This window comes from Danio rerio, chromosome 16 (genome assembly GCF_049306965.1).
Source record: "Danio rerio strain Tuebingen ecotype United States chromosome 16, GRCz12tu, whole genome shotgun sequence".
NCBI classification, from domain to species: Eukaryota; Metazoa; Chordata; class Actinopteri; order Cypriniformes; family Danionidae; genus Danio; species Danio rerio.
The window spans coordinates 45,567,932-45,580,145 of NC_133191.1; the positions used below are offsets into that span (position 1 = coordinate 45,567,932).

The following is a 12,214-nucleotide window of genomic DNA, read 5'->3' on the forward strand; positions in this document are numbered from 1 at the left end:
CTTAGAATTGAAAAGCTAACTTTAGGCTATAAACAGAGCGCTTGCCTGTAACAGCAGCACCACAGACAACTTTTTTAAGCTTATATTTAGAAATATGCGCCATGACAAAGAGTTAATCTCTCTGGTTATTATGTTATAATCCACACTATATATTATAAACAAATAAATATGCAAAAACACATCTGTATAGACCTACGTGCCTTTTGGTTTTTACGTGAAAAATATTTTTTTTCTGATTAAAAGTTAAAAGTAAAATTGTAAAAGTTTTAAAACTGTATTTATAAATGTGCCCACCTAGTGTTATCATAAGACATGATGATTTAAATAAGTGTATCGCTCGCATACATACAGCCTGCTTACCTTAGTAATAGACGACAGAAATAAGGTGTGAGGGACATATCTATATGCCTGCAAGTTTCATCATGGACAAAATGGAGTTAAATGTGTTAAGATACAAAAAAAAAACAACAAAAATCTCTTGATTACTATAAAATGACAGTTAAGATGTACGTATTTTTACACATTTATTCACACCAGGGGCGCCAGCAGGATTTTATTCCAAAGTACGCACAAATTCAGCACTGCCCCTCCCCCTTCCGATGGCTGTTATTTCAGTAATCAAACATTAAATAACGAATGCATCAAATGAAATAAAAAGGAATATTTTTTAGAATTTTTATCATTTTATTTTTGTCATTTATTATATTTTATTGTCTTCATAATTAAACCTATAGCCAAATTCTTGCTTGACATTTCAGAAATATTTTGCGTATACCCAGTACATTAAAGATCACGAAGGAGAAAAAAAAAGGCACAGAAACATGTTACATGGCCCCATAAATGTCCAACTTATATTTAAATGAATTGTAAAAAACTTATTTGAAATCAGGTGAAAAATGCTCATTTATTTCTATAAAACATTTTTTTTGAGTAAAAACAATACAGACAGAATCCATATTTATTTAATTTATTCATTAATTTGACTTGTTTATTGGTGCATATATTGGCTTTAACATTTACATTGGACAGCTACAGTGCCACTAAAGCTTTCAAACAAAAGTTCAAAAAAGTAAAGAAAGATTTGACTTTCTTCAGTGACGGCTGACATCAGAACACGGCGTAACCGTCCTTCAGGTATATAGCCGGTATTAAATGACAAAACAAGCCATCTGGCTTGACTGAAGTACAGTTATTTCCTCCTTGTTCAAAGAGTATGCTAGTTCGAGTTTCATGGATATAGGATGTGGACATCGATGATGTTATGTGTGTCTATTATAATAATAATAGTTAAAAGCCTGGGTGCTTGTCCACAGAGGGCTCTTAGGGCCTACTCACACTATGCCATCCGTACCGTGCCCAGGCCCGTTTCCCGGATCGTTTGAGAAGTGTGAGTGCGCTGAATCGGGCTCAAGCACGGTTCACTTGGCCGGCCCTGGCCCGGTTGGAAGAGGTGTGCCTGAGCGCGGATCACTTGGGCTTTGGCGCGGTACGCTTGTGTGTGAGCGCGAAACGCGCCAAAGCCCGAAACTGAAAGCGAGACGTGACTTTTAAGGGACTGTTTGATATGGATTTATTAATCATTCTTACTGTTCAGTGATCGCAAACTGCCGTAGTTTATTAAAGACGCAAACTCCTCACAGCATGACAGCTGCGCGCCTTCAGCAAACCTCCTCATTCCTGCAGCACGAGAGCTTTAATTGTTTATGAGCGCCAAAAGTGACGGATCTGCCCGTTAAAATATCTGACTGGTGTCACCGCATCCCTAAGGACTGTTTGGCGAAATATTTGACTGCATGTCACTGCATAACAAACGACTGAAAGGATATAACTAGAGAACTCTCCACTGTGCTGCTGAGTGAGAGCGTATGGCAAGCCGTTTTAACATTTAAACCTTGTTCTGACTATCCATAAATATATTTAGAGATATAATTATGTATTTTGACAAGTCATAATTATAATTCGACTTGTCAGAATGACAATTAGAGATATCTGCAATTACAATTGTACTAGTACAAAATCAGATTGGAGATATCTGCAAATATATTATGACTAGTCATATTCCTCCATTGACTTCCATTGAAAAATATGACTAGTTGACTAGTCAATACAGTCTCTAACTGAGTTATGACTAGTCAAAAATCCAATTCAAGATGTCTACAACTGTAATTCGACTAATAGTAAATTAATTAGAGATATCTTACACATATATTTGTAAATATCTCTAAATATTACGAATTAAAGACATCTCCAAATGTTTGACTAGTAAAAACTCAGTTAGAGATATCTCTAATTACAATTGTGACTAGTCAAAACTCATTTAGAGATATTTGCAAATATTTTTCAATGGAAGTCAATGGAGGAATATGACTAATCATAATAGCTATATTTGCAGATATCTCCAATCTGATTTCGTACTAGTACAATTGCAATTGCAGATATCTCTAATTGTTATTCTGACTAGTCGAATTATAATTATGACTAGTCAAAATATAATTAGAGATATCTCTAAATATATTTATGGAGTCAGAACAAAGATTTAAATGCTAAAAAGGCTTGCCATAGAGAGCGCTTCTGAACAGCGCAGCAGCGATGACGTAAGCGTGCCGAGGCCCGATATGGTGTGAGCGCGGGCCGTCGGGGGAGACGGGAGGGGGGACAAGCGTGCTTTGGCCCGGTTCGAGGCAACTGTACCTAGTGTGAGTACGGCCTTATTTTAAGGGCTATGTCACGAGCCCAGATTTGGTTGACCAATGAGAGGAAAGTGGGTGTTTCAGCACCGCCTACATGTGTAAAATGAATTTTTAAGTCGTTTTACCATTTTCCTACCCTAAATTAAAAAATGAAAATACAGCCAAAATCTTGTTTTTTCGTTTCTTGTGAACAAATAAAAAACGTAAAAACGGCTGTTTTATTCATTTTTCTTTTTTTGTTTGAAAACGGATATGGATTGGACGGAAGATACCCTGATTGATAACCTGATTACGGAAGATACCCTGATTCACACAGACCACAAATCTACATTTGCTGACAGTTTGGGCTATACTTATCTGAATTATGGAGATTAACGGCCCAACAATGAACATTTTTTTGTTTTATACATTACCCAGGATTTAAAAATAGGCCTATAAATTTAGATCTTTTACTTTCATCATAACTATTGGAATGTGGAGAGCCTTTCAACCAGCACAACAAAAAATGTTTCTGAAGACAATCACCTACTGCACCTTTAATTAACTGAACCCATAAAAGAAATAAATATAAAAGTTCAAGACCACTTTGAAAATTCTTGGTCATAAATGAGCAGCACGTGTTAGTGCTTAAAAAAAGAAAATTAAAAAAAATGTTTAAAATGAATGAATGATTTAGCAACAACATCATAGTACATTTGAGTTCCCCAAACTCTATTTAGTGAACATTTTTAAAGTAACTTTTTGTTTTCATTGAGAACGTTTTAAAAATCAAATTAAACTTTTTCAGAAGTACGAATATGTTGTAAAACGTAGATTCTGAGTTTGTTCTCCTGACAGAACCACAGATGCCAGTTAAGAGTTTAGGGGTGAAGAGGAAATATAAATGTTAGCATTTGTCTCTCAGCCACTTCTTCTTTTACTGCTTTTTATCTTCTTGCCTTTTGTCCAAGACTCTGCAGTGACATAAAAACACCATTGTATTAAAATGCTACAGTTTCTTCTTTTCCTCCTGCCCGGTAAGAAATATTTCTCTAAAGCAGTATTTATGTGTTGCTTATTCCTCATTTAATGAACTAATGTACTGTTTTGAACTAGCATAATCTTTTAAAACCATTTATCTTTGAATTATTTAATGTGACATTTAAAAAATCCACAATCACTCATTAAGCAATAAAAGAATTAATGGTAACATTTCTCAATAATGCTCCATTATTACTGTTAGTTCATGTATTTGCTAACATGAACTATGAATGATCAACACTTGTTCTGCATTTATTAATCTTAGTTCAACATTTTCTAATGCATTAATAAAATCCAAAATTTAGCTTGTTAGCAGTTTGTGGTGCTACGTTCTCAAGAACTAACAACGAAAGGCTGTAATTTCCTTTACTAATATTTACAAAGATGAATAAATATTGTAGTATATGTATTGTACAATGTTTGGTCTTAGTAAACTATCATTAACGAACGGAACAATATTGCAAAATGTTACTCAAATGGGTCTGAATACAAATGTCTGAGACCATATAATACATCTTCAATTATTTTTTAATCCTGGAAGTAATCAGAAATGTGCTATTAGTAAATTAATTTACATTTCACAAAGCAAATAAGGATATTGAATTTTTTACTAGATATCAGTAAACATCTTGATTTTAGCACATAAATGTTGATTAAGGCTTTTTGTTTTTGACATTAATGAATTATTAATAGAAAAACTTTTTAGGTAATCCCGAAGCCCCTTAAAATATTCATCTTGAGATATTTTAACTTTAACTTCCTTGAATATACATATAGTAACACACACTATTATTATTAATTAAATCATTATTGAAATAAAGTTGCAGGTCCTGCAGATGTTCGTGACTGGCATGTGAATTATCCTCCTCCGATCTGTGCTGCAAGAGGATCCAATGTCACTGTTGCCTGTAATTTTAAATTTCCACAAGAAAATATCTATGTAAAGAAAGTGCTGTGGTGTTCAATGAAATCAAACTTTGACAAGTGTGAGTCTGGGCGATATGTCTATGACAGTGAAGCCAAGAATAATTCAAATTTTCAATACATTGGAGATAAAACTTCAGATTGTTCTCTTTTGATTAATGACATTAAACTCACAGATTCTGGAGAATATAAGTTCAGATTTATTACTAATACTTCAAGCGGCATGTGGACAGGTGATCCTGGAGTGAACATTACAGTACATGGTAAATATTCCAAAAATAAATATTCTTAAAACTTTTGTTGTAAATGTTTTGTTTGTTTTTAGTCCAGTAATCTCTCTGTTTCATCATGGGTTGTTTTTAATTCCTTTATGACAGATTTAAAAGTCTCCAAGTCCAGCTCTATAGTAAATGGCACAATAACTGGAGACTCTGTGAATTTGACTTGTTCACTGGACTGTCCTGGTGGTTTATCAGAGGTTCAGTGGTTTAGGAACGGTGAACTGATGAAACAGACAAACCCAATCCTCATCTTAAACAACATCACTGCTGAAGACTCTGAAAATTACTCTTGTTCTTTGAAGAAATTTACAAACAGTTTACCTGGAAAAAGTATGTAGAACTTTTATATATTAACCTTTTCATATATCTGATTCATTTTTGCTCAATGGCAGCTATATTACATGCACATATTTTTTGTTGTCTTCAACAGATGTTTCTGAGTTCACAACTCTTCTGATCATTGTAGTGTCTTCAGTCTCGCTTGTAATCATCATCATTGCAGCTGTGATTCTCATGAGCAGGTAGGAAGTTTTTAGTTATACTTGCACTCATAAAAAGTCTTTCAGTCAGTCTAAATAAAATAAAAGAAGACATTTCAGAATTCATGAAGTATAAGGATCTGTTAAAACACTCCAGATGAAGACACAGTCTTAAAATCAACTTTGAAACCATGTGTGAATGTGTCATAGTTGCCAGAAGAGTTTTGCTGTTGGTGGTGAAGGTGAAAACAAATAGTAATGACTTTAAAACTAATTTGACTGATTTTATACTCTACAGAGAAACTACCAAACTGTTTAAGATCAGATAAAGCATTTAAGAAATTATTTAAAATGTTTAAACCAAGTGTGCCGCAAGCCTGCGTTTGAGTGAAGGTCTCGGCCGTTAGATCGCCCCCTGGGGGCTGGCTGCAGTACAAGTCATAAAGCCCGCCTCCTCCGTGTTAATGAAGGAGACTTGAGCCCAAATAAAAAATTTTATTACACTTGCAATAAAATGTCCCGAAAGATGGTTCTGGTGGATTAAGGCACTGGTTATTGTGCTGAAATAGGTGCAGATCTTCATTTTTGTAAACAGTTTGTTTTTAGCAGTAATTAATGCTGGGCGTGTCATCGTGATTGACAGCTGTGATTGACAGTTTCTCAAAGCAGCGCGTCTGAGCTTCGGCAGGAGACTGAAGTGTTATTATTCGATTTCTGTGTTATTTTACCATGACAAAATGAGTTCAGCAGTAAACTATAGTTTCTGACATATATGATCCTGATGGAACACTGTTTATTCGCTAAGATCAGGGCTTTTTTCAGGCTTTATTAGTTTGCTGATACACGCCTAACCACCCAGATAGCAAAATACACTCGGGCCAGTTCCGGCTAGATTCTCGCCTGCCAGAGACTTACCCCTCAGAGCTCAGACTGACTACCTCTGCTGGACCTACTCCGGATGCCTGGACTCACAGCCCGATTCCAGCCCGAGTCAATCAAGCCAGATGCGGCGGCCGAGCGAGCTGGCGCTGCCGCATGCGAGCCGGAATCAGCCCGCGACGCCGCGAGTAGGTTATGCTCTGCGGCCCGGAGCTGGCGCGATTGAATATATAAAACCCTCATATTTGTTAACGTTATTACTTCCATTTGTGTTGATATGACAGCAAACGCATGCTGAGAAGTTCGGGGGCGTGGTTGATTTTACATAAAGCGTTTGGTTGGAAGCTCGACTCCGCTCATTTTCGCGGCTCCTCCTCTGGCTCCATCAGACAGTCCTTCTGCGCATGTCAAGGCTCCAATTTCAGCAGTCTTTTGCGACAGTTTGTGCCCGTCAAGCAGGCGTTTTGCCCTCAAGGCGTTCAATGGGAAAAGGGGCTGTTGCGTCGTCCATATTTTTTTACAGTCATTGGTTTAAACTATTTCAGCCCATATCCTAAAATGATCAAATATTTTTTTATGTATCATCATAAATATAGTGCTTTTGCTAATGTGCGTCAATTTGACTTTATTTTTTTTAGAAGGAAAGCAAAAACTCAAAAAAACCTAAAGAAAGTAAGAGAAGGAACCAGAGTTTCCTGCCTGATCTCACAAGAAAACGTAAGTAATTAACTTTTTGCCAGTTTCAGATAACATCTGCCCAGCAACTGTATATGTCTGCAAAACCTAAAAATTTTCACAGTATTTTACTCTGTACATTTTTTCTAATTCAAAAATCCATGCAGATTTTGGTGACACTTCCTGAAAATGGTCAAGACAGCACTAGATACTATTTACACAGCCATTTGAAAACTACAGTGAAGTTAGATATTACTGCATTTAGTCAAGTATCTGGGTACAAGACACTGAGTATGTCACATTTTTACTGCACTTGCTCTTTGACAATTCGAATATATTCACAGCATTGTGCAAAAGAATGAATACACCCTTATTTACAACAAACATAAACTTTCTTTGGGTAGACTAGAGCTGTGCACAACTGTACACAATATTGCAGGACATATTGGAGCTAAGCCTACAACACACAAAGGTCTGTAAATCATTCATCAAATTGTTCAATTTAGAAGACATTGACTTTACAATAAGCTTCATTAGTTAATGCATTTACTAACATGAACTAATCATGAATAACACATGTACAGCATTTATAAATCATGATTGAACATTTACCAATGCAATATTAACATTCAAGTCCATGCTTGTTGACATTAGTTAATGCACCATGAGTTAACATGAACTAACAATGAACTACTGTATTTTCATTAACTAACATTAACTAACATGAACAAATACAGTAGTAAATGTATTGTTCCTTGTTTGTTCATCTTGGTAAATACATTAATTAACATTAATTAATGAACCTTATTGTAAAGTGTGACCAAGACATTTTCAAGAAAAAAAAAAGATTTACATTTTTTTATTTGCTTGACCGATTTTGACAACTAGTTCAACATTTTTGTATGTTTTTTTGTATGTAATCACTCAAGTAATGAAATGAGGACTATTAGTTTTATATGGAATGACTATTCAGTATTTACAAGTTTAGTTAATTTTGACTGACATAAGCAAATGATAATGTTTTAAACAGCAGAGTGTTGTATGAAAGCAATTGATGCATGTTCAAAAGCATTTGTAATTTGTTGGAAGGAATGAGAAACTGCTACTATGATGTGCACAAATGACTAATTGTCACAACAAGAAAATCTAGTTTGGATTTTACCAGTTGGCATTTCTGTGTGAAGTTTGCATGTTCTCCCTGTGTTTGCGTGGGTTTCCTCTGGGCCGTTTTTCCCTACAGTCCAAAGACATGCGGTACAGTTTAATTAAATAATCAAAATTGGCTGTAGTGTAAGAGTGTGTGTTTGTGAATGTGAGAGTGTATGGGTGTTTCCCAATACTAGGTTGCGGCTGCATAAAACATATGCTGGAATAGTTGACGGTTCATTCTGCTGTGTTGATAAATAAGGAACTAAGTCAAAGGTAAATTAATGCATTGGACAAAGAAAAACTGTGATTCAACCTCTGACTCTAACCCACAGGAAGCAGTGGATGAATCCAAGGAGGATGAAGTGCTGTATACGAGTGTCACCGTTAAACCCAAAAAAGCAGACGTTAAATCCCAAGAACAAACGTGAGTGTTTAATTACTATGATCAGTTTTTTTAGGGTATTGCATAAAAAAAAAAAAAAAATGTTTTAAAGGATGGATCTGTTTTTAGGTGTGCCAACACAGAACAGCAGAATGAATCCATTTACAGCGGAGTGAAGACTGCTTGATTTGATACAAGTGTGTGTGCGCGCACGTGTGTAAAAGAGATACAATCGTGCCCTTCAAAGATAGAAAACATGACATCACCAACAGTTCCTCCAGTGTTCCTCCAGTGTTAGTCTGGTTTTGCTATATTTGAAGGTACTAATATAAAAGAAAATTCGATAATAGTAAGCAATGCATTAATGGAAACTTCTTAGTATGATAAAGTAAATAACAACTTCTTTAAAAAACAATGTGTGTTTTCAGCTCTGAAACTGTCAGAGCAAGAATATGACTATGTACATATATATGTATTTTTTTTCTCTAACAGACATAAATTAAATTCTTATAAGCATTATTTTTTACAGATAAAAGCATTTTGTATTATTTAATTTTAAAGTAAGTTAAGTTAGGAGTTGCATTTAAGCTAAAGAAAACATCTTAGGCCTAGATGTTTCTTGATAAAAAAAAAAAACAATAGCAAAAAATTAAAATTAAAGACATAAAACAATTACAAAATGTATAGCAATACAAGAGCTTCAACCCAATTAAAATGACAAGCTAAGATCAGCTTAAATAGGTAAATTGTAAACCTTTATGCAAATTAAAACCTTTCAGGTCACTGGAGAGTGTGGACATGCAACAAGAATTAACTGTGCAAACTTGATCTTAAAAATACTAGTTACAAATACATACTGTTGCATTCATTAGATATTAGATAAACAAAACATAGAGTGTTGTATTTTACTGGTACAAAGATGAACACACACACACACACACACACACACACACACACACACACACACACACACACACACACACACACACACACACACACACATTTACAAGTAGCTGAAGTCGTAAAAAGTATGTACTTTTTTAGTATCACACTGTATCTTTCCTTTTGATTGTAAAAGCTAACAATGGCAGTTTGCATTTGTATATTTAGAATTCTGCTCATGTTCCAGTCTGTCATAAAGGCAAGCTCAGGACTGTTTGATGGGGTTGTGGATTACAGCTAATAGTGCTGTAAATAACATTTCTTGCACAAATTTGATTATTTCAAGCTCGATAAGCTTGTGAATAGCCTAAGCTAACAAATAGTGACCTACACCAGTTAATTTGCTATACTGCTTCCTGATATTTATATGTTTATTTTAGGCTTATACGTTTACATACCCATTGTTTATTGTGATATATACAGACAGTTGAAGTCAGAATAATTAGCTCCCCTGAATTTTTAAACTGCTTGTTTATTTTTTCACCAATTTCTGTTTAACAGAGTGAAGATTTTTTCAACATACTTCTAAACATTATAGTTTTAATAACTCATTTCTAATAACTGATTTATTTTATCTTTGCCATGATGACAGTAAATAATATTTTACTACATATTTTTAAGACACTTCTATACAGCTTAAAGTGACATTTAAATGTTTAACTAGGTTAATTAGGTTAACAAGGCAGGTTAGGGTAATTAGGCAAGTTATTGTATAATGATGGTTTGTTCTGTAGACTATCGAGAAAAAATATAGCTTAAAGGTGCTAATAATTCTGTCCCTAAAATAGTGTTTAAAAAATTAAAAACGGCTTTTATTCTTGCCGAAACAAAACAAATCAGACTTTCTTCAGGAGAAAAAAATATTATCAGACATACTGTGAAAGTTTCCTTGCTCTGTTAAACAACATTTAGAAAACATTTTAAAAAGAAGAAAAAAAATCGAACGAGGCTAATAATTATGACTTCAACTGTATGTATATATATATATATATATATATATATATATATATATATATATATATATATATATATATATATATATATATATATATATAATGTTCTATTGTAAATCCAACATGCATAATAAAGCTTTTGTGATATTTGTATTAGTTATTTCATTATTCAACAATATATTTCATGACATTCAGGACACCACACATCATTTACATAGAATCAAACGACTAACTAAAAACTCACTTGTTAGACTGAGTATTTTTACATACATCAGTGCAAAGAACAATTTAACACGATGGAAACTATGTTAGAAAAATGTGTAAAAAAAGTGTAACTCAGTGGCTTTGGTGCATTTCACACAACACTATTTACATTTCCACAACAGCATTTCTCAAAACATTTAGTCATTTGTGCACAACATAGTAGAGTTTCTCATTCCTTCCAACAAATTGCAAATGCTTTTGAAATGTGGGGTGTTGCTTTCACACAAAATTCTTACAATGAACACATTTTTAAACATGTCCAAACACTTTTGTCATTCATACTCTATTATAATAAATTTTAAGGACATTTTTGAACACAACAATCAAATTTTAAAACTGTCAACAACACATTTGCTTTGAAACAGAGAAAATGACACTGCTTCCAAACTGATTACAAGCTGAAAAACTGCTCCTGCCTACAGCCACTTTTTTCTTGACCTTGACCGTGTTATAAATCATAGACACAGAGAGCCAAATGTGTACCATTTCACAGATACGCTACCTAACAAAAGTCTTGTCACCTGTCCAAGATTTAGATACAACAAATAATAACTTCTAGTTGATCATTTGGTGTCAGAAGTGGCTTATATGAAAGGCAAAGGCCTCTAGATTATGATTATTTTACCTAAATACAATTAATAATAAAAATTTAAATAAGAATATTGTTTTTAGAGCATTTAGTTGTAGAAAATGGCAGCAGATTAATACAAAATATTTCATGTTTTTAGTTAAAATATTGGTTGAAAGTATGCATATAAAGCATATTTTACATTATTATTTAGAGCATATATTATTTATTGGGAGCCACAAAGTGAGGTCGGGACCCTTGTGGCTGCTTGGTGATCTCCAAAAGTCAAATAAAATGTATTAAGCTATTAGCATTATCATATCTTATTCATAACCCATGAAAATGAAAATAGTAGGTATAGTTATATAAAAACAACATGCAAATGAAAAGTCATCTTTCCACTGAATTGCAATCCCTGAGGTGTTTACAGATTAACAACAAAGCAATAGCGTCAGCTGCAGCAGACTGATTTTATGAAACTGGGTTAAACTGTGGCCATATTTCTATGACAGCGAAGCCATCAATGATTTTATCAATTTTCAATACATTGGAGATAAAACATCAGATTGTTCTCTTCTGATTAATGTTCAAATTATAACTAATCATTCAGATGAAATTTAGAAGAATTTTTAACCATAAATTAAATTCTTACTTAGTCTTTTTAATTTTTATTATGTGGAACCACAGTACTATCAAGGGTTTTGTGTTTGTGTCATGTGATTTCCCCATGTGCTGGGGTCCGTTCTTCGTACGTGGATTACTCAATTAGCTGTATTTGGATATTGACGATTTGACATGATCCAGGATCATTTCGTTCTTCAAAACTCAACTTGAGACTTGTTGTCATAGCAACAGTTCTGGTATCTCAAACCTGCTTGGGAGCAGGTTCATTTAATATAAACAGGATTAAATCAGGTAAGTTCAAGTAAAGATAATACTGAAAGTAAGTACCGAATTCTGATATTTTCTTACAGTAGTTATACATTTAGGAAAATAATAAATATATAT

At 33.9% G+C, this 12,214-nt stretch overlaps 1 protein-coding gene across 1 annotated transcript; it reads left to right on the forward strand.

Moving 5' to 3' along the window:
- The first annotated feature begins 3,448 nt into the window (after positions 1–3,448).
- LOC110438018 (uncharacterized) lies at positions 3,449–9,102 on the forward strand. The gene is made up of 6 exons (XM_073926522.1): positions 3,449–4,897; positions 5,012–5,245; positions 5,346–5,436; positions 6,912–6,990; positions 8,430–8,521; positions 8,609–9,102. The coding sequence occupies exons 1-6, from the start codon at positions 4,675–4,677 to the stop codon at positions 8,664–8,666; spliced, it is 777 nt and encodes a 258-aa protein (XP_073782623.1). The 5' UTR covers positions 3,449–4,674; the 3' UTR covers positions 8,667–9,102.
- The last annotated feature ends 3,112 nt before the right edge of the window (positions 9,103–12,214 follow it).

Coding starts and splice junctions, on each gene's coding strand:
- LOC110438018 (XM_073926522.1), top strand. CDS start 4,675: ATGAAATCAAACTTTGACAAGTGTGAGTCTGGGCGATATGTCTATGAC. Junction 5,246..5,345: donor AAACAGTTTACCTGGAAAAA/GTATGTAGAACT, acceptor TGTCTTCAACAG/ATGTTTCTGAGTTCACAACT. Junction 8,522..8,608: donor GTTAAATCCCAAGAACAAAC/GTGAGTGTTTAA, acceptor ATCTGTTTTTAG/GTGTGCCAACACAGAACAGC.